This window comes from Magnolia sinica, chromosome 3 (assembly GCF_029962835.1).
Source record: "Magnolia sinica isolate HGM2019 chromosome 3, MsV1, whole genome shotgun sequence".
Classification (NCBI taxonomy): Eukaryota; Viridiplantae; Streptophyta; class Magnoliopsida; order Magnoliales; family Magnoliaceae; genus Magnolia; species Magnolia sinica.
Window position 1 is genome coordinate 20,420,977 of NC_080575.1, and position 24,138 is coordinate 20,445,114.

Genomic DNA, 24,138 nt, shown 5'->3' on the forward strand with positions numbered 1-24,138 from the left:
GAGTCCTGATTGGACAAAGGCGATGATGGAAGAAATGTCTGCTCTTGAGAAGAATCATACTTGGGATCTTGTGCCACTTCCTGTAGGCCATAAGCCTGTTGGCTGTCGATGGGTTTATATAATCAAGTTTCTTCCAGATGGCTCAATTGATCGCTATAAAGCCCGTCTTGTTGCTAAAGGTTACACCCAGACTCATGGTGTGGATTACTTCGAGACATTTTCTCCAGTGGCTAAGCTTAATTCAATTCGTGTTGTGCTCTTCTTGGCCGTTAATTTATCATGGCCCTTGTTTCAGCTTGATGTTAAGAATGCATTTCTCCATGGGGATCTTACAGAGGAAGTTTACATGCATCAACCTCCTGGCTTTGTTGCTTCTCACAACCCTGCACTTGTATGTCGGTTGAAGAAGGCTCTTTATGGACTCAAACAATCTCCACGTGCATGATTCGAAAAATTTAGTCAGGCTCTCTTGGAGTTTAACTTTGTTCGTAGTTATGCCGATCATTCTCTCTTTATATGTCGTCGATCGACGGGCATCATGGTTCTCATTGTCTATGTGGATGATATTGTTTTGTCCGGTAGTGATTCTGCTGGAATGAGGGAGGTCAAAGATTTTTTGAAGACCAAGTTTGAAATCAAGGATCTTGGTCCTCTTCGTTACTTCCTCGGAATTGAAGTTGCTCGCTCATCATCCAAATTGGTCTTGTCACAACGAAAATATGCGCTCGATCTTCTCATGGAGACCGGCATGTTAGGGTGCAAGCCTGCTACCACTCCCATGGATACTTCACAAAAGCTTCGACCAGATGATGGTCCTCTCCTTACTGATCTCGAGATGTATCGACGACTTGTAGGCCGGCTTATTTACCTGACTATTACTCGCCCAGATCTCTCATTTGCAGTGGGGGTTGTTAGCCAATTCATGCAAGCTCCCTGTACTTCTCATCTCACGGCTGTCTACCGCATACTTCGGTATTTAAAATCAGCCCCGGGTCTTGGCCTCTACTTTCAGTTGCATGGTCATCTTCATCTTTCTGGCTATTCCGATGCTGATTGTGCAGGTAGTACTTTTGATCGCCGCTCTACATCCGGCTTCTGTACCTTCCTACGTGGCAATCTTATAACCTTGATGCAGGACATGGAAAATTAAATATGATATGCAAGATTGCAGGCTTAGATCACACCAATTCAGAAACAATCACACAAATTCCACATCCCACATGAAAATCCAAACATTCAATTAAAGGGGAATCTATGCGGGTCCAAGCCGACACAGGCTAGGACTGGATCAATAAAATTATAAACCAAACAATGTCAAAGGGAAATAAAATCAACTACTCATGCATAAAAATCAGTCCCTAATCCAAGGGATTCCCTAATTTCAATTCAAGGAACCCTAAGGTGATAAAAAGGGGCAAATCAATTAGGAATCATGTAATCTAGGGTTAGGATTCATGAAAAAAATGATTATAAGAGGATAAAGAGGATAAAAACCTGAGCCAAAAGATGATCCCGCGTGTGGACAACAACAATGGCCCAAACGGACGTGCGTGTGATCCCGGCCGCACGTGTGTGGGGCCCACTATTCAGAAAAAGGCCACCTTGGCCCTGGTCAGCCAGGGATGGACTCCAAAACCTCCAAATTTCAGCTCGATCCGATGTACGGTTTGTGCGTGGTGCTCCGCCGAAGTTTCAGCTCGCCTGCGGGCCGAAATCTGGAAACCTGCTTCAATGAAGAAATCTGATGCAACAAAAGGACAAATTCAAAGTACGGATGGTGGGGGAAGATGGAAAAAAAAGATGATGGAAGATGGGGGTGAATTGGGATCGATGTGGCTTCGCACCACGATAGTTAGCCATTCGAAAAGGGAGGGCTTCGCACCCACTTTTGAATTCTTCCACAACTCACGAAGAGAGCAGAAAAATAAAGCAGGAATTTTTTATTAACTTCAATGAATGAAAAGAACTACAAAGGGTGCCTATTTATAGGGAGAACCCTATACCCAAAAACTCGCACCATGTGCGACACCTATTACTTGGCGATGAAGTAAACTAAAATAAAAACCAAACAAGGAAATCTAAAGCGTTCACGATGTTCTAAATAATAACAATAAGCAAAACTTAAAATATAAAACCAATCTGACGAGTGGGCCACGATCATGAGATCCCATGGTGGGCTTTTCTTGACTATCGGGCCACTTTTCTGAACCAAAACTTGTCTTCTAGCTAGGAGGCCCTCCCTGGACGTCGTCATCGAGCCAGATCGATGGTGGGGTCCTCCTTCTGCGTACATACGTGCGTAGGGGTGGTGGTGTGCGGGCGTGCGTGTGCACGATGTCCTCATCAAACCTGGAAGAGCAAAAAGCAGCCAGTTGTTGCCCGGTCCTCACCTGAAGCTGAATATCATGCTATGGCTCATGCGACATGTGAACTTGTGTGGCTTCGCAATCTTCTTGAAGAACTTGGCTATCCTCCTTCAGGTCCTATTCCTCTTCACTGTGACAATCAAGCGGCTATCCATATTGCTCGTAACCCAGTTTTCCACGAGCGAACCAAGCATATTGAGGTTGACTGTCACTTTATTCGGGAGAAAGTTGCTTCTAAGGAAATTGTCACTCATTTTGTTCGATCTGGGGATCAACTTGCTGATGTTCTTACAAAATCCTTGAGTCGAGATGCTCTTCATCGTGTTCGTGACAAGTTGGGCATGATCAACATCTATGCTCCAACTTGAGGGGGAGTATAGAGAATGCTAGTGTATTATATTTATAGTGTGTCCTTTTAGTGTAAGTGCATGTGCACACTTCCCTATTCCCCTGCAGTGTACTATATGCTTTTTCATAATAAAATATTATGTGTTAGGGCATGCAAGCCTAACACACATTATCTCTCCCAAACTCTCCTCCTCCTCCTCTCTCAATATTCTCATCTCTTCTTCACATTATCCTCCATACCCATCCCAAATCGCCCCCATCTCCTACCCTCCATATTCCTCATCTCCTACAACCATCCCCTCATCAAATCCACCCACGTTTGCAGCTAATATTTCCCATACAACAGATTTCTAGAATCTGGCCCTGCGAGGGGCTGAAACTTCGGCGGACCACTGTGTTCAAACCAATCATCCGTTTGTCCTGAAATTTGGAGGGAAGGTGGCCCATCCCTGGCTGATTCCAGATTCGTGGGCCCCACACACGTGCCGGCTGCCATCCACGCACGTGCGTCAGGCCGATTTGCTGTCCACACGTGTGGGCTGATCACAGGTTCCCTCTCGTCTCTATTTCACTTATCTTTCACCTTGTTTCTATAACCCCAACCCTAGATTATCTTAAATCCCCAAGTTCTATTCCACTTTTGAAACCCTAGGTTTTCCCGAATTGAAACGTGAAAATCCCTTGGATTGGGAAATAAGCATTTGCATGTGTGGATGAATCTACTATCCTTTGAGCATTGTTTGGTCTATAATTTTTAATTGATTCAGTCCTAACAAGCGTAGGCTTGGACCCTCGTAGATTCCCCTTGTTGAATGCTTGACTTTATGTGGGATGTGGAATTATTGTGATTGTTTCTAAATTATTATGATCTAAAGCCTGAAATCTTGCACATTATATCTAATTTTCATGTTCTGCATCACCCATTCTAGCCCAAAAATAGCCCATTAAAAGCCCAAAACTTAGCCCCTATTTCAACCCATTAAAAGCCCTAAAACTTAGCTCTATTTCAACCCAAAACCTAGCCCCTATGTGCAGTCCATTAAAAGCCCAGTGACAGCCTAGAATCCAGCCCATATTCCATCCCATTAAAAGCCCTGAAACCCAACACTTTTCCAATCCAAATCTAGTCCCTATCATAGCCCATTAAAAGTCCAAAATCCAACCCATTAACAATCCAAATTCAGCCCTAATTCCAACCCATTAAAACCTAGAATCTCAGCCCATTAACAATCTTCTATTCTAAACCAGAAACTGCTCTATATTCTGTTGATTACTTTGTTTACGTTACTCCCTTGATATGATGTCTACCCGTAGTGGTCACATCTATTAAGGGAGGTTAATTGATCAACAACGAGACAATTACATTACTGAGCTATTGGCAAGGGTAGGTAGCCAACTTGGAAGCCGCTGTTGACCAATTATATTTAGAACAATATGGAGAGAAACTTGATTCCATTGGGGATCCTAATGGTTGAAGAATGTCTGCGAACATAGGTGAGGAGTTGCTTGGGTGCCGAGGGAGATGCAAATTGAGAAGTATCAATAGCTGCAAAGGCAGAAAATGATTTGTCTCGAATGCATCAGCATGTTTAGATGAAGGAGAGTAGAATGGGTGATCTTCAAAGAAGGTCACATCCATAGGCATAAAATATTTCCTTGTAGATGGATCATAACACCTATAGCCCTTATGTTGAAGGGAATATCCGATGAAAATTCACTTAACAGACCAATTGGCAAATTTGTCCTTGGAGAGACCTAATGAATGCACAAAACAGACACAATCAAACACTTTAGGAGGGACAACAAACAAAGGACGGGTAGGTTTCAATGCACGTATTGGAATATTTCCCTTGAGGACACAGGTAGGCATTCAATTAATCAAATAACATGATGTTAACAAGGCTGCAGACCAGTATGACTTAGGGACCTTCATTCCTATCAAACGAGAGCGAGTAACCTCAAGAAGATGGCGATTAGTGCACTATGCTACTCCATTTTGTTGTGGAGTGTAAGCACAAGAAAGTTGATGATGAATGCCATGCTCTTGGACATACGATTTAAAGTTATTTGAGGTATACTTACCACCATTATCAGAACAAAGGTTTTGAATGACACAATTATACTGGGTCTGGATCATTTGATGAAATGATCAAAACAAGTTAAACAATTCATCACGGCGACGCATCAAATACACCCAAGTCACACAAGAGAAATCATCAATAAACGTAACAAAATAAAAAATAAAAAATCCTCTAGAGATGCAACAAGACTAGGTCCCCAGATATTAGAATGTACCAATGCAAACATTTTATCAGAACGATGCTCAACAATAAGAAATGAACTTCTAACACGTTTACTCAACTGACACGTTTCACATTTAGAATAAGCATCACTAATTTTATTAAATTGTGGAATAAGAGATTGTAAAGTTCTAACAGTCACATGACCCAATCTTGCATGCCAAATGACAATAGACACTTTATCGGACTCTAAACTGCATAATTGAGAAACAAATGAATGAGATGTAGCGGAAGCACTAGCAGCAGTAAACTCCCCCCTATCACAACAAGTAGAGACCCTCACGCTCATACCTCGCACCAATAATCCTCTTCGTACTCAAATCCTAAAAAACACAATGCAGTGGAAAGAAAGTCACACTACAATTTAATACGCTAGTAAGACAACTAATAGATATCAAATTTGCATTGAACCAAGGAATGTACAAAACGTTAGAAAGGGTGAGGGTAGGAGAAATTGAAGTTGAGACAACAAATGCAACTGGGATATAAGTCCCATTAGCAAGATGGACTGAATGACTGCAAGAAGAAGCGGTGGAGGGAAGAAGACAACTGTGCATACCATTCTTATGATTGGATGCCCTAGAATCTATAATCCAAGTGGCAGGAGTGGATGAGGCATGAAGTGTAGTACCTGTCATAACAACAAAGGAAGAAGCAGATGACTGTGATGAGACATGTAGGTGTGGTTGATCGGGGCTAAAGGGATCCGAGATGCTAAAACTCCATCACATCTGCCCTAGTCATAGTAACAGACTCTATATGAGAGGAGTTGGTAGGAGGAATGCCACAAATATCAAAAGTATCTCCTGTATCATCAGAAGCTGTGACGTAGCAGTAGGGCGGCCATGTAACTTGAAACATCATTCCCGGGAATGTCCTGAACAATTGCAATAGGTACAGAAAAATCTCCCCCTACCTCTACCACGTCCTCTAGATGTGAACCCACCTTGAGTATCTGAACCACCACTCCTATCGCTAGGTGGAATCGTAGTAGAGGTAAAGACAATCCTCTCCTGTGTCAACGTTGGAGTTGACATAACTTGCCGGCGGGCTTCCTCTGAATGGACTACAAAATATGTTGTTTGGAGTGTAGGAAAGGGAGTTGGGGCGACAAGCTGAGTCCTCAATGCCTCATACTCATTATTCAATCCCACTAGGAATTTGTATGTCTTGGCTTTATCCTCCTAATTTTTCACAATTTCAGCATTGTGAGTGTCAGGGAGTTCACTGAGGGGCTGCAAATGACTCAGTTCTTCCCAGCGACTCGTCAATGCCCCAAAATACTCAGTAACGGAAAGGTTCTCCTATGTGAGAGAATGCAACTCTGTATTCAACTGGAAGATGTGAGGCTTATTTGAGACCGTTCCATAAGTGTCATTGAGTGATTTCTATAAATCAGCCCATCGTTTTGGTGACCATGCGTAGAGAGGAGTGCTATGATCCTTAGATGCCCGCATAAAAGAAATATCCAGAAGCAATACTGAGTTCCATTACTGGGTTCCATTGAATTGAGTAACCATCCCATAACAATGGCATTGGAGGAATCCCATGTGTCCACTGAGGATGAAGGCCGTTTTGTTGTGCCAATAAGATGCCCAATCTTTTCCTTGGCAACAATATACATCCGAACAGCTTGAGACCAAAGAAGAAAGCTACATTTGTTAAATTTCGTAGAAGTAATTGAAAGTGGTTCATCGAGGCCATGTTCGAGAGACTTGGAATCCATAAATACGAACAAAAAAGGAGAAACAGGGAGAAGGAATACAAAGAACAACAGTAGATGGAGATTAATTAACGCAAAGAACCAAGGTGTTCCGTAACGGTAACGGTGGCCGTAACGGCCACCACCATTACCTTTATGATACAGGGCATAATGGCTGTTACGGCCTCGTAACGGCCGTTATGATCTCTCTTTTTTATTTTTTTATTTATTGAAAAAACTCCTGAAAAACATGTATATGCCTCGTAATGTTGATTAAAAAGTATGAAAAACATGTCCCGTAATAGACCATTATGGGGCTATTATGGCCTTTAAAGGGGATGTAACGTGCCGTTAACGGCAATCACGGGTCATTTTTTTCCATAACGGCTGTTACGGTCGTTACGACCCCGTAACGTGGAACGATTGCCACCGTTACCTTTACGTAACGGCCTTTACGGCACACCACGCAAAGAACACATGTATATACACTGTACAGTTGGTGTATGCACTGGACCTCAAAAACCCAAAAAATGGTGCAATTGGTCACCCATTTTGGCCCAAAAATGCATCCATGCTATTCGGATCTCCACGAAATTGATTCCTCTATGTAGGGTAGTAAAAACTGGCCCATATGCAATTGGTTTGGTGGATAAAAAGCCATAGATTTGAGAGAGATGAAAAATGGTTTGATTTGTGCATATTTTCTGGAAAATGCTATAAAATCTATAAAAAATATTAATCTTCTTCAAAAAATTCTAGAAAAATACTCATAAATCCTCTTACATGATTCCACACAAGGTGGTAGAGATTTTGGAGAAAACTGATCTGTGCAAATGGTGGATTGCTGACGTTAGCTGTACAGATGTTGATGTCAGCACGTGGCTCCCTCGATTTTTGTGTAGAACTTTCCCTTTTTACCTAGACTTGTTGTCTTACTGAGGGGGATCCGATGTATGTTGGTCTTGCATAGGTTGGATCGATCAAGGCTCTAATACTATGAAGAATGAAGGAACCAAAGAGGAGGAATGTGAGAGAGAGGGTTTGGAGAAAGAGAGAGGGAACGTGGGATCTCTCAATTATCTTATTCAATATATATGTAGGGTTTTCTCCTTTATTACATCATAACAGCCCACTTTATACAATATTTGCAAATAAGCCCACTAATATCATATTTATAAAAATGACCCTACTAACTTAATATTCCAACAATGGTAACCCATTGATGAGGACATCGTGCACACGCACGCCCGCACACCACCACCCCTACGCACGTACATACGCAGAAGGACCCCACCATCGATCTGGCTCGATGACGACGTCCAGGGAGGGCCTCCTAGCTAGAAGACAAGTTTTGGTTCAGAAAAGTGGCCCGATAGTCAAGAAAAGCCCACCATGAGATCTCATGATCGTGGCCCACTCGTCGGATTGGTTTTATATTTTAAGTTTTGCTTATTGTTATTATTTAGAACATCGTGAACGCTTTAGATTTTCTTGTTTGGTTTTTATTTTAGTTTACTTCATCGCCAAGTAATAGGTGTCGCACATGGTGCGAGTTTTTGAGTATAGGATTTCTCCCTATAAATAGGCACCCCTTGTAGTTCTTTTCATTCATTGAAGTTAATAAAAAAATTCCTGCTTTATTTTTCTGCTCTCTTCGTGAGTTGTGGAAGAATTCAAAAGTGGGTGTGAAGCCCTCCCTTTTTGAAGGGCTAAATACCGTGGTGCGAAGCCACATCGATCCCAATTCACCCCCATCTTCCATCATCTTTTTTTTTCCATCTTCCCCCACCATCCATACTTCGAATTTGTCCTTTTGTTGCATCAGATTTCTTCATTGAAGCAGGTTTCCAGATTTCGGCCCGCAGGCGAGCTGAAACTTCGGCGGAGCACCACGCACAAACCGTACATCGGATCGAGCTGAAATTTGGAGGTTTTGGAGTCCATCCCTGGCCGACCAGGGCCAAGGTGGCCTTTTTCTGAATAGTGGGCCCCACACACGTGCGGCCGGGATCACACACACGTCCATCTGGACCATTGTTGCTGTCCACACGCGGGATCATCTTTTGGTTCAGGTTTTTATCTTCTTTTATCCTCTCATAGCCGTTTTTTTTCATGAATCCTAACCCTATATTACATGATCCCTAATTGATTTGCCCCTTTTTATCACCTTAGGGTTCCTTGAATTGAAATTAGGGAATCCCTTGGATTAGGGATTGATTTTTATGCATGAGTAGTTGATTTTATTTCCCTTTGACATTGTTTGGTTTATCATTTTATTGGTCCAGTCCTAGTCGGCTTGGACCCGCATAGATTCCCCTTTAATTGAATGTTTGGATTTTCATGTGGGATGTGGAATTTGTGTGATTGTTTCTGAATTGGTGTGATCTAAGCCTGCAATCTTGCATATCATATTTAATTTTCCATGTCCTGCATCAAATTTGGTATCAGAGCCTAGGGTTCTTATAGGGGAATTCACCACATATTTAGGGTTTAGTTTGTTTGAGTCCTTCATGCATTCAGTCCATCATATATAGATGAATTTTAGTAACAGTGTGTAGTCTCCTTCATATAGAGTCTCGTAGGGTCATTTAGTTTTTAGACGCATATAGTTGTCATAACAGGTCCTTAGGTTGAGCAAGTCAGTGTATGCCCACACGTACGGGTCGCGGCTTCGGTTTGCACCCCACACTAAACATGGAGCAACTACAAGAAACAGTGGCCAAGTTAGCCCAGCAAGTTGAGTCCTTGAATAAGCATTTGGAACAACACATAGATAAACGTCTCGAAGAAATAGAGGCCTCCTTCAGGGCAAACCCCACCACTGGGGAGGATGCCCAATCTCAGGCAGTTGGTCGGGATGTTAGACCAAGGAATGGAGGCGGCCAAGGAGCTGGTCATGGGCGCGTACCTGTGCACCCACCCCGTGAGGGACATCATGATCAATATGACCCAGATGCACAACTCCTCAAGGGAGTTAGGGTAGATGCTCCTACTTTTGATGGTCACTTGGACCCTAAAGCTTTTTTAGATTGGTTGGCGGATATGGACCACTATTTTGAATGGTATGATATGTCGGATGCTCGACGAGTCCGATTCGCCAAGATGAAGCTTGTGGGTCAAGCAAAGAGGTTTTGGGCATTGAGCGAAAAAAAGAAAGAGCGAGGGAACTTTCAATAGTCCATTGGGGATAAATGATAGATACTCTGAAAGAGAAGTACCTCCCTTTCTCTTATCGCATGCGGTTGATTGAGGAGTGGCAGTCTCTTCGACAGGGTTCCATGAGTGTTGCTGACTATATCGAGAAGTTCGAAGAGTACTCAACCCGCTGTGAGGTTGATGAGGACCCAGTACTCACCCTTGCTCGTTTTAAAATGGGCCTCCGTCCTGACATCAGGAGAGAATTGCTCGCCAAAGACATAGACACTATTGAACAATTGTACCAAGTAGTGTTAAACGTCAAGCAATACCTTAAAGCATCTGTGGGAAGGTGGTTTGACTTTCGCGAGTCCGGTGCTAAGGCCAACCCCTCTGGGATTAGACCTAACACGGAATTCCAAAACAAACCTTCCAATAATGCCCAGTCTAGGCCCAAGGATGATAAGGGTAAAGAGATTGTCGAGTCTAGTTCACGTGGAAGTGGGGCCACTAGGTGTTTTAGGTGTCAGGGGTTTGGTCATTTTGCTCACAAGTGCAGCACAAGAGAGAGCACCAAAGTACTCCTTATTGATGGGCAAGTAGAAGTAGTGCCCCCAGAGAGTGATAGTGAGGAGGAAGAATATGAGCCAGTCGGAACCCCTAGTGATGAGGAAAAGGGAGCACAAGAGTCTTTGACCCTCGCAATTGTGCGTTGCGCTTTAACTCAAGCCAAGAACACTGATGACTGGCGCCGCAACACGATCTTCTACACTTATGCAAAATGTGGGGAAAAGAGCTGTAAGATGATCGTGGATAGTGGTAGTTGTGCCAACGTGGCATCGAGTAGCACTGTGAGTCGTTTGGGCTTGAAGCTGGAAGCCCATCCTCAGCCCTATAGAGTCTCCTGGGTTGATGAAACATCCATTCCAGTCTCGCACCGTTGTCTTGTCCCTATTCAGTTCAGATCTTATAAAGACACAATTTGGTGTGATGTTGTTCCTATGGATGTGGGCCATGTCATTCTGGGTAGGCTGTGGCTGTATGACAAGGATGTTACCATATTTGGTCGTTCAAATGTGTGTACATTCTGGTTTGAGGGCAAGAAGGTCAAGCTAAATCCTCTACCACCCAAGAATACAACTGGAAAGGAGTTCACCACACAGAGTGGTGTGAGCGGCCCAAAAGAAGTGAAGGAGTCGAAGTCCAAGCCCAAACCACTCCATATTTTGAATGCCAAAGACTTTGAGCGAGAGACGGAGGCGGACTCGATGATATACGCCCTTGTGGCTAGGGAGAGTGTACCAGATACTAGCGTAGAGTTACCCACTGAGGCCATTCAGGTAGTACATGAGTTTCGTGATGTTTTTCCTGATGATTTACCGAATGAGCTTCCCCCTATGAGGGATATATAGCATGCCATAGATTTAATCACTGGGCAACTCTACCAAACCTCCCACATTATCAGAATGAACCCGACGGAGCACGCCGAGTTGAAGAGGCAAATTGATGAACTCCTAGAGAAGGGTTTCATTCGAGAGAGCATGAGTCCGTGTGCCGTGCCCGCCCTTCTTACACCTAAGAAGGATGGCACATGGAGGATGTGTGTTGATAGTAGGGCCATCAACAAAATTACAATCAAGTATCGATTTCCCATACCGCGTCTTGATGACATGCTAGATATGATGGCTAATGCTACTATCTTCTCAAAAATCGACCTCAAAAGTGGGTATCACCAAATCCGTATACGCCCTGGTGATGAGTGGAAGACGGCCTTCAAGCAAAAGGATGGGCTATATGAGTGGCTAGTTATGCCTTTTGGGTTAACTAATGCCCCAAGCACTTTCATGCGTGTGATGACCCAAGTGTTGAGACCCTTCATGGGGAAGTTCCTGGTCGTATACTTTGATGATATCTTGATTTATAGCATGACTAAGGAGCAACACCTCAACCATTTGAGGCAGGTTTGTGGGATCCTTAGGGCCGAGAAGTTGTACGCCAACCTAAAGAAGTGCGCGTTCTTGTCTAGTAGTGTGATCTTCTTAGGTTTTATTGTGTCAGCTGAGGGCGTATCAGCGGATCCCGAGAAGGTCAAGGCCATCGTTAATTGGCCTGAACCCCGCAATATTCATGAGGTGCGCAGCTTTCATGGCTTAGCCACCTTTTATAGGCGGTTCATTCGAGGCTTCAGTTCCATTGTGTCTCCCATCACGGACTGTATAAAAAAGGGAGAGTTTCAATGGACAAAGGCCGCCTCGAAGGCCTTCAAGGAGATAAAGGTCAAGATGACCGAAGCTCCAGTTACGCGACTTCCAGATTTTTCAAAAGCTTTTGAAGTCGCATGTGACGCGTCAGGAGTCGGCATAGGGGGAGTACTTAGCCAAGAAGGGCACCCTGTCGCCTTGTTTAGTGAGAAACTGAATGAGGCGAAGCAAAGATATTCCACCTATGACAAGGAATTCTACGCGGTAGTGCAATCACTACGCCATTGGCGACATTACCTGTTACCGCAAGAATTCGTCTTGTTCTCAGATCACGAGGCCTTAAAATACTTGAACTCTCAAAAGAAATTAAGCCCCAGGCACGCTAAGTGGGTTCAATTCCTTCAAGAGTATACTTTTGTGCTTAAGCACAAGGCCGGTGTAGAGAATAAGCCTGCCGACGCGTTGAGTCGTCGAGTCGCATTACTCAACTCCATGAACGTTGAAGTTACGGGCCTTGAGCGCATCAAAGAAGAGTATTCTGAGTGTCCAGATTTTGGAGTTGTGTATACGTCTTTATTAGAGAGTCCGTCAGGAGCTAACAGTGAGTATTTGATTTTGGACGGATATTTGTTTAGGAGTGACCGCTTGTGCATACCACGCACCTCCCTTCGCGATTTTCTTGTCTGGGAGTTACATTCAGGGGGGGTCGCGGGTCATTTCGGTCGTGACAAGACCATTGCCCTAGTGGAGGATAGATTTCATTGGCCAAGCCTCAAGCGGGACGTGGCCAAAATTATAGGGCAATGTCGTACTTGTCAACTGGCAAAGCAGAGGAAACAGAATACAGGATTATATACACCTTTGCCAGTCCCATTCATCCCTTGGCAGGACATCAGTATGGACTTCGTGCTTGGACTTCCCAAGACTATTCGAAAGCATGACTCCATATTTGTTGTCGTGGACCGTTTCTCTAAAATGGCCCACTTCATTCCTTGTTCTAAGACCTCCGACGCCTCTCATGTTGCCAAGCTGTTCTTTAGTGAGGTCGTCAAACTGCATGGGTTACCAAAAACCATAGTGTCTGACCGTGACGTGAGATTCATGAGTTACTTTTGGAAGACACTATGGCACATGATGAATACTAGGCTCCAATTTTCTTCTGCCTACCACCCTCAGACCGATGGCCAGACTGAGGTGGTTAATAGGAGCCTAGGGAGTTTACTTCGATGTTTAGTGGGGAAGCATACCAGGACATGGGACGCCGTACTAGCCATAGCCGAGTTTGCATGCAATAGTTTTGTCAATAGGTTCACAGGTTTAAGTCCTCTTGAAGTCGTTACTGGTTACAAGCCTAGGAAGCCTATTGATTTTATCCCCATGTCATTGTCCCATAGGCCATCAGAGTCTGCAGAGTCTTTTGCGCATCACATACATTCATTGCATCAATAAATCAGGCGAAAGATCACTGCTAGTAATGAACATTACAAATTTTCTGCAAACCAACATAGATGTTTCAAAGAGTTCAATATTGGGGACTCTGTGATGGTCTGCATCAGGCCCGAGCGGTACCCTCTAGGAGCCGTTCGTAAGTTACACGCGCGTAGCGCTGGGCCCTTCAAAATTATAAAGCGAAACGGTCTCAATGCGTATGAGGTAGATCTTCCACCTTCCATGGGAATTAGTTCCACATTCAACGTGGAGGATCTAGTTGCTTTTCAGGGACCCACTGATACTTTGTCCAGCCCTTCGCCCACCCATCCTGATGTCCCAACCTTACCCTTTGATCCATGGCCTCTTCCCGACCTTTCATCCCAGCCTCTGCCTTCCATACCTAGCCTTCACACACCCAGAGAGGAAATAGAGGATATCTTGGACCATGAGATAATTTCACGTCGGATGGCGGGTTTCAGAAATACCTAGTTAAATGGAAGTCACGCCCAGCTTTAGACAGCACGTGGCTCACTGAGGAGGAGCTTCAGAGACTTGATCCCGACATCCTAGAGTGGTTCAAGAGTTTTATTTCGCCAGTGGCGAAATCTTCGCAGCCAGGGAGAGTTGATGAGGACATTTTGAATACGCACGCCCGCACACCACTACCCTTTTGCACGTACGTACGCAGAAGGAGGACCCCGCTATCGATCTGGCTCGATGACGACATCCAGGGAGGGCCTCCTAGCTAGAAGACAAGTTTTGGTTCAGAAAAGTGGCCCGATAGTCAAGAAAAGCCCACCATGGGATCTCATGATCGTGGCCCACTCGTCGGATTGGTTTTATATTTTCGGTTTTGCTTATTGTTATTATTTAGAACATCGTGAACGCTTTAGATTTCCTAGTTTGGTTTTTATTTTAGTTTACTTCATCGCCAAGTAATAGGTGTCGCACATGGTGCGAGTTTTTGGGTATGAGGTTTTCCCTATAAATAGGCACCCCTTGTAGTTCTTTTCATTCATTGAAGTTAATAAAAAAATTCCTGCTTTATTTTTCTACTCTCTTCATGAGTTGTGGAAGAATTCAAAAGTGGGTGCGAAGCCCTCCCTTTTCGAAGGGCTAAATACCGTGGTGCGAAGCCACATCGATCCCAATTCACCCCCATCTTCGATCATCTTTTCCTCCATCCGTACTTCGAATTTGTCCTTTTGTTGCATCAGATTTCGGCCCGTAGGCGAGCTGAAACTTCGGCGGAGCACCACGCACAAACCGTACATCGGATCGAGCTGAAATTTGGAGGTTTTGGAGTCCATCCCTGGCCGACCAGGGCCAAGGTGGCCTTTTTCTGAATAGTGGGCCCCACACACGTGCGGCCGGGATCACACACACGTCCATCTGGACCATTGTTGCTGTCCACACGCGGGATCATCTTTTGGTTCAGGTTTTTATCTTCTTTTATCCTCTCATAGCCGTTTTTTTTCATGAATCCTAACCCTATATTACATGATCCCTAATTGATTTGCCCCTTTTTATCACCTTAGGGTTCCTTGAATTGAAATTAGGGAATCCCTTGGATTAGGGATTGATTTTTATGCATGAGTAGTTGATTTTATTTCCCTTTGACATTGTTTGGTTTATAATTTTATTGGTCCAGTCCTAGCCTGTGTCGGCTTGGACCCGCATAGATTCCCCTTTAATTGAATGTTTGGATTTTCATGTGGGATGTGGAATTTGTGTGATTGTTTCTGAATTGGTGTGATCTAAGCCTGCAATCTTGCATATCATATTTAATTTTCCATGTCCTGCATCACCCATATCCCTGACAAGGGTTCTAGACAGAACTTTCGTTGAATTAGCATGGCACTAGTCCTTGGGAGTCTAGTTGTGACTTCATGCAATGCCTCTTTGGAGAGAGAGCCCATGACGCGTTGATAGAGACGCCCAAGAAAGACGATATTACCAAGAAAATACGAGTTGAAGTTTTAGACTTCATGGGTCGCCTTGATGCGAAAGCTTTTGTCGATTAGATTACAATGCTTAAGGATTATTTTGCATGGTCCGGCATGGATGATTTCCAACGAGTGGCTTTTGTCAAGGTCAAGCTGAAGGGCCTAACAAGAATCTAGCTTCAAAGCATTGACGACAACAATCTCATCATGGTTCACCCTGCTATCACCAGGTGGGTTAACATGAGAGAAGTTGGAAAGCAAGTATTTGCTTTCAGACTATAGAGATACTCTCTAGGAGCTCCTTGCATTCAAACATGGAACTTTAGTTGTAAGCTTGCAGTGATAGATTGCATAACAACTAACCACTATTGAGCAGGTTAACACCATGAGATCCAGTGCAAGATGCTCATGTATGATTTCGAGATGCTCATATGCTGCCTCCTTACCACCACGGTGAAGGAAGGGGAAGACTAGCAACGGACCACAAATTTTCATTCGCGGGTAAAATGCCAAGGTATGTTACGTAGCATGATCATTGATGCGGCAGTGCGATGAACATTATCTCACAAGTGGTCATTGATAAACTCAAGTTGCGAATTGAAAGGCATCCAAAACCATATAAGGTTGCATGGGTTGATGACACTGTCATCCCTGTGACTCGAAGGTGTGTGGTGTCCTTTAAAATTGGTATATATGAGGACAACATCTGGTGTGACATAACTCCGATGAATGTCACCCATATCCTTCTTGGTTGACCTTGGTTCTTTGATCGAAAGGTACAAAGTGACGATGAGGCTAGCATGCATATTTTCCCATGACGAGCTCATTGGATCCACCTTCACCTATTGTTGCCTATGTCACCTCCTACGCTCCCATCATTGACATCAGCTGCCCTTCCCAACTTCCTTGTTCTCACCATGTGAAAGTTTGAAGAAGAGAATAAGGAGAAAAGCGTTATGTTCGTTTTAGTCACAAAACATGTGTAGGAGCCTTTTACTGATGAGGATGATCGTATTCCTAATGAAGTTAAATCCATGCTTAATGACTTCCAAGATTTGGTCCCCGTTGATTTGTCGGAGGAGTTACCTCCACTACAGGATATTCAACATGTCATAGATTTGGTGCTTAGAGCATTCTTACCTAACTTACCAGCATACCGAATGAGTTCAACCAAGCATGCTGAGTTGAAGTGTCAAGTTGATAAGGTACTAAAAAATGGCTACATCTGAGAGAGCCTAAGCCCTTATGCTATGCTAGCCCTTCTTACAACCAAGAAGGATGAAAGTTGGCATATGTGTGTGGACAACCGAGCTATTAATAAGATCACAGTGAAGTACTATTTCCTTATTCATTGGCTTGATGATATGTTAGACTTGATGCCAAGTGCTAATGTCTTCTCTAAGATTGATCTTTGTAGTGGATACCACTGGATCTATATCCGACCTGGTGAGGAATGACATACGACATTCAAGACGAAGGGCGGTCGCTACGAGTGGTTGGTTATGTCATTTGATCTCACAAACGTGCCTATTACCTTCATGCACGTCACGACTCAGATATTACAACCCTTTGTTAGTTGGGTCTTTATCTTTGGAGTATTTCGCTGTGAACACTTCTATAACTTTAAAAAGCACATCTTCATGAGTACACCCATGGTCTTCTTAGCACATTGTCTTGTCACAAGGTGTGAAGGTGAACCCCACCAGGGTGAAAGACATTGTTGATTAGCTGACATGTACCAATATCTTTGAATTTCTTAGTTTCCATGGCCTCACCACATTTTACACATTTTATGTAGAACTTTAGAAACATCATGGCTCCGATTACCGATTGCATGAAACAAAAAGAGTTTTGATGGACAAATGCATCAATAAGAGCGTTTCATATGATCAAACATAAGATGACCAAAGCTCTAGTTCCGTGCCTTTCGGACCTTGAGAAGGTATTTGAGGTGAGTCGCGACGCTTTTAACATTGGCATTGGTGGAATTCTTAGTTAGGAGGTCCATCCATTAGCAAAAAGGTTTTAAATATTGTCTGCAATTTGAAAGCATATGAAAAGGTGGGATTCAAATCATAAATTGTAGGATTCAAATCATAAAATAGAAGAGAACAAGTACAATTCAAATCATAAAATCGCAGGATTCAAATCATAAAATCGTAGGATTCATATAAAAAAGGATTCAAAGGGTGGAATTCAAATCGTTTTGCTTAAGATTTGACTCAAATCCTAAATCTTAGGATTTTGACAACACTGGATGTTGACAAGGATTTCAGACGTATTTATATAGATATTCTTAGTGGAGAGCATGCTAGGCACCCACATTTCAACATTCATGAGCGCTACTTGTTATGGGGACGTAACTTTACCTACCTAGTAAATCCATCCACGAGTATATTATGAGGGAGTTACATGCCGGTGGATGTAGTGTTCACTTGGGTTGCAATAAGACCCTAACCTTCATTGGAGATAGATACTTTTGGCCTCGTTTAAAATATGATATTGCAAAGATCTGCTAGTTATGCATGGTTTGCTAGCTCGTTGAAGGTCAAAAGAAAAACAGTGGATTGTATCAACCACTGCTAGTCCCACTTATTCCGTGGAAAGATCTCAGCATGGACTGTACCAGGTTTGCCAAAGACCGCTTGAAAAATTGATTCATTATTTTGTGGTGGTTGACCAATTTTCAAAGATGGCTCATTTTTTACCATGTTTAGATATGAGTATGACAGATGCTTTCAAGATTGCGTAATTATTTTTTCGAGAGGTTGTTCGTCTTCATGGGCTTCCGAAGACAATTGCGTCAGATCGTCATACCAAGTTCATGAGTTATTTATGAAAAACTCTTTGGCCCATGGTTTGCTAATATGGTTACATAACAGTAACCAGTGTTTTAAATATCGACGATATCGGTCGATATATCCCACGATATATCTTTTATCCCACCAGTGCGATACGAAACGCACAAGTAGTGTGATATATCCCACATGTTCGATCTGGTGAGCATTTTCGAATTTCGATCCTTTTATTTTCTGTAAATCATGTTAAATTAGTGTCAAATTGTTACAAATCCATGATTTTTCATTTTTTGCATGAAAAATCATTGATTGGGAGCTTCAATTTCGAGATTTGGAGAGATTGGCCGAGTTGCAGAAAATTGGAAAAAATCAAAATTTCCCAATTTCTCGCAAACCGTTTGCAATCTTTGTGTCTAAACATCAAATCAAACATGTATGTAACCTAATCTAGTGATTCTTCTTTTGCGTTTGAATGTATTGCTTGTGTTTCCACACGTCTTCTTACATTTTTAAAGTATATGAATAGACATTGAATATGCTTGCATCAATTCAGTTAGACAATGCATAGATTAGGACCCCATACAAAGAAAACTTATTGTGTGTACTTGTTTTTTGTAATGTTTTGATTTACTAGTGTGTATTGATGTCTTTTTTAACAATCACCGAATTTTCATTGAAAAATTCAACCAATTTCCCAATGTTTCCAACGACAGTGATACATTACACGATACCACCGGTATATCCAATGCGATAACCGATACGTATCTGTATCCCAAGAATGCGATATGTAACGCGATACCGATATTTCGAACACTGACAGTAATGGTGATAATCGTTACGCGTTATAGGGTCGTAACGACCGTTGCAGAAAAACCGCTAGTAATAGCCCCATAACAATCTTGTAATGGTCTTGAAACAATCGTAATGGCCGTTAATTGTCCTGTAATGACCTTGAAATGGAGCTGTAATGGCCGTTACGGCCTGCACAGTAACAGTAACGATGGTGGCCATCAAGGTGTTTTGTATCTATTACGGTACACCCATAAAGGCCTATACATATAAGTAATGGTCATGACCGTTACGTGATGCGGGGGTGAAACAGTGTGGTTGGTTTTTTGGGACCGTATTGGCTGTTACGGTGGTCGTAAAGGCCGTTACGCGGCATAACGATTGTTACCCCCGTAATGATCGAAAAATGGCTACTTTTTTTTTTCCCCCCTATTTAAATTCAAATTTCTCATCAATTTTTCACTTTTCTCATTCTAAAAATTCTCCTAGATCATTTTACAACAAATTTCGACTACTCTTATTGTAGTTTTTAAAATTAAAACTGTAGATTGAAGTGATTTGGGTGAATCCTCGAGGGCCATTTTTTTAAATTGAAAAAGTAGTATTTATGCCTTTTTTTTTTTTCTTGATTTCTAGTTCTAGTCCTTGATTGTAATGTGTAAACATTAAAGACATATAATCATGTTCACAAATTCACTAGACAACCTAATACAACACTCTCACCAAAGAGTGGACCATTGCACTCCATAAACATGTTCAAAACAAAAAAGTGAATACATATTTGGAATATTTACATTATTATGAATTTTCTAGATTTTTTTTTTTTTCAGAATTTTTTGGGTAACAAAAAATTTTCAACCATTACGGTGGTCGTAACGGTCGTTATGCACGGCCACCAGTACCAATACAGAATACCTTGGTGGCCATTACAATTACCGTTACCATTATTAAACATCTTGCTTTGGACAACAATAAAAACTAAGCTTCAATTCTCTACTTCCTACCACCCTTAGACTGATGGTCAAATGGAAGTGGTCAACTGTAGCCCGGGCAAGTAATTACGGTGTCTTGTCCATGATCATATAGCTACATGGGACTAGCTAAATTTGCCTATGATAACTTAGTTAGCAGATCCATAGGGATGTCACATTTTGAAATAGTAACTAGTATATTACTGCATCTTCTAGTCAATTTGGTTCCTCCACCTATAGTTGAGAGTAAGTGCAGAAGTTGATGACTTCTTTCGCCATATGCAACAGGTGCATGATGAAGTTCGACACGATATCGTCGTAAATAATGAAAGTTATAAGCAAGATGTAGATGGAAGACATCGTTTTGTCGAATTTGCAGCAGGTGACATGGTAATGGCCCGTATTCATCCTGAACAGTTACCCCCCCGATCCTCAAAGAAGCTCTATCCTCGCAATGTGGGCTCGTTCAAAATCATAAAGAAGATTAGCACCAATGCTTGCGTTTTGGATCTCCCACCAGATTTACCTATCAGTTCTACTTTCAATGTGGAAGATCTTTTTCATCTATTGTGGGCACCATACTAATAATGGTATCGAGGAATAAGCTACCACACTTCCAATTATTTTGCCACCTACAAACACGATCATTGATGTTCTTGATGACCAGATCGTCTCCACGCGCCAAGGTGGTTACAACAATTTCCTCATTTGTTGGCAACGATGACTTCTCTCTGATGCTACGTGGATCATAGCTATAAACTTCCGATGCCTGAATCTTGACATTTATGAGCAAGCCATTAACTCACTAGAGTCGAGTTCTTTCAAGCCAGGGAGGACCGATGTAGGTTGAATTGGGCCCAAGATATATGGGCCAGGCCGAGGCCCAAGCCCAAGCCCACAGTTGGCCCATCATTAAGGAGGCCTAGCCTCCTAATTAAGCAGCTAGTTATGCAAAATCGACTAGCCAAATTTTCTTAAATTCATTCTTATCCCCTAGAATCTTTTTATTACTTTTTCATTTTTTAAATAAGCCATTGGTTGTCAATGATATCATGAACCTACCTTCTTTGTACGTCTAAGGAACCTATTTAAGGCCTTGCAAGAGTAGTCTCAAGACACCTTTGAATTGAATAAAATTTATAGATTTTTCTTTCTACTTTGTTTGTGGTTCTCATGCTTAGATTGAAAGTGTTTATGTTTGGATGGATTCTTCCCATCAGCTGACTTCACCAGATTCGCCACGGCACTAAAAATTTCAATTTTTGGAACATCGATTAAAACATCTTTACCTAATTGAAATTCCGGTAGATGAGGTTAATTGTCTCTAGTAATGAATTGTTGGTCTCTACTCTTATTCATTTTAGGAGCTTGACTGGTTCCAAGAAAAAAGGGGTGTCAATCTCCATCTCATCTGGTCCAAAATGTGCATTCTATCCTATTATTAAATTATCAGGTTATAATTTTTGCAGAGAACGAATCTTTGACTCTATTGGACACGAATTTTACAGCCCCTGAACAAATCCTGTTTCCTTGGAACGTGAAAGTCTGAAAATTTCAAAGAGAACTTAAAATACCATTTATAACTCACATTTATAAATTATTGTTGTATGTTTCGGATTTTAGTCTTATTATTTGCGCTAGTAAATTCTAATTGTGATTGTATAGAATGAACCATTTGGCATCAATCTGAGTTGGCATATGTTCCTTTGTCAACCAGAGACAATGGAGCTTCCGCCTCTTCTTGCTTGAATTTGGATACTAAAACTTCATGCTTATGGCTTTTTTCTGGTTCATGTCTTTGCCAATGTGCAAAATGCTAAGGTGACATGCCAGGGAGATTGAGGGAGATCCTCGCTAGACATGTTTGAGATTTGGGACGTTCATCAAGTGGGTCCAACTTCCAACATGCCCTCTACCAAAAATCAGGTTGGTCCACTATCAGGCCACTTACACTGGTCAATTGAAGATTCAATTATCAGAATGCATATCAACCCATCCAAATAGACCTCAAAGACTGTACATATTCAAATGTCCAATTAAATATCTGGATCATTCAATCTTTAAGATTGCTGATCTGGATCATTTCAGGTATATATGTTGGTCTAATCATGGATCCAGACCAGATCAAGAGTTGGATGATTCATCTGTACAAAGATTACTGGCCCATATAGACTCTAGGTTCCACAGGTCCAATCTGATGACTCCCTTGAATGAACTGGTTGCTGAAAGATGTCAAAGAATTCCTGATGCAATAATCAAATTTGCAATATGCATGGGCTGAGTAAATCAGACCATCTGCAGTGCTATTTTGGTCATGTCCCTCATGTTTTTAGAGTTTTTAATTGCTGGATTATTTCCTTTTTCGGATTTCCAGATTAGATGTCAATTGGAAATATTTTTGGAATCTTTCACTAGAATTATTTCCTTTTCTGTATCTAGAGTCTAGGTATCAATGTACTAATGATTTAGAATATTTTCTACACCTAAAAGTAGCAAAGTCCAGATTCATTTTATCTCTTTGTATGGACTCATTACAATGCTGCAATGATTTAGTAAAAGAAATGATGAGTTTTCTAGCATGCAGTTCTGCCTTAGCACGTGTTGCTATTCAATAGGAGAGGAAAGAGGGTTGGTTAGCATAGTGGCTAGAAGATTTTTGAATGTTAATCCAGTCCCTTATTTTCATTTCCTGCATCATTGAACATTTTGGGTTTGGATCTAGAAAATACAGCTCGAGATCTAAATTTCTGTAACTTGTTGCATTATACCCGCCTATTTTCAGAAATGGGATGTTCACAGTGGCCTCACCTGATGAATGACCCAAATCTCATAAATTTGCTACTTTGACGTATGTGTTGTGAGAGTCTTCCTGAATATCTGAGCAGATGCCCTCGCCTTTCTCTTATGACATTGCAGATTTATTCCTGTTCTGGTGTTTACTGCATGAATAAGAAGATAAAAGGATTTGTTGTCAAATTCAAATATATTGACTATTCCAATTTAGCTTTTATCTTTCTTTGTTGTCCCAGGACAAAAGTAGAATTATCAGCTGGAGGGGAGTCCTTCAATTGTATAGGGCTGCAGGTTATCGACGAGGGATTTACATCTATTATGCCATGGATGGCTGTGAATGAAAAGAACCTTCCGCAGTTTTCAAAGGGAGAGAGAATAAAAATTTCAAAAATTGACCTATATGAGGTAGCCTTTTGATCCTTTCTGATCAGCTTCATCACTTTTTCAACCTTGGTTCATTCTTGAATCTTGAGTTAGAAATTACTATGAATTTTCAACAGCCCACTGGCAATCGATTATTTATTATCAGAATTCTAGCATTAAAACATTGTATTATTCTTATCAGCTAGTAGAATTACTCAATCTGAGATTCTTTTGCACAACCCGCATTAGTAGTTTTTGTTGATACATGATTGAATTTATTTCATTTCAGGGGAGCACCACACCTCCAGATTACCTCAGTGAGAGTGAGATTATTTCTCTCATGGAAAAGAATGGGATAGGCACAGATGCATCCATTCCTGTTCACATTAACAACATATGTGAGCGTAACTATGTGCAGGTTCCTACATTCCTCCAGAAGCTTATATCATTCCCCATTTATGTTGTGTGATTGATTTCCTTCGTTATATTTCTTTTAGCTTTGGTGCTGTTCACACGCCATCATCATGATGCTGGATGTATAATAGCATCTTAAGTGGTGCATTTAGGTGTCTTGAGAATACTGTTGGGCATAATTGGTTTTGCCAAAACTAGTAGACTGCTCATTTCATGCCTTACACAAAATGAGCATGATACTGATCATCATCATTGCCTTATCCCAATTAATAGGTTTTGTCTACATGAATCGTGTTCCACCTTTCCACTCTATCAAGGGCCATAACTCTAGTTAGACCATTGGAAAGTGAACTTACAATAGATGGACTATCACTTTCGCATCCGACATCAGTATTATGAGCATAATACTGACATGGGGTTCAAAAGTGATAGTCCATCAATAGCAAGTTCACTTTCTTTGCCACTCCAAATGCCGCGCTTTTTCAATTGTGGTGGCTTCAAGGCTTTGTGTTCTCTTAGACGCACCCTAAGCATCTTAAGTGTAGGCTAGACTTGTTTTTGTACAAATTGAAGACCTGATA

The 24,138-nt window shown here is 41.9% G+C and overlaps 1 protein-coding gene across 4 annotated transcripts in view; it reads left to right on the forward strand.

Moving 5' to 3' along the window:
- Nucleotides 1-24,138, forward strand: part of LOC131239665 (DNA topoisomerase 3-beta) — a 103,711-nt gene that overhangs the window by 69,100 nt on the left and 10,473 nt on the right. For all 4 annotated transcript variants that reach the window (XR_009168314.1, XM_058237497.1, XM_058237496.1 and 1 more), the window contains 2 exons: nt 23,017-23,185; nt 23,433-23,561. Coding sequence is in view for 3 of the 4 variants with exons in the window: in XM_058237497.1 (XP_058093480.1) it covers nt 23,017-23,185; nt 23,433-23,561 (298 nt within the window). In the remaining variant the exon portion in view is untranslated. The remainder of the gene's footprint in view (nt 1-23,016; nt 23,186-23,432; nt 23,562-24,138) is intronic.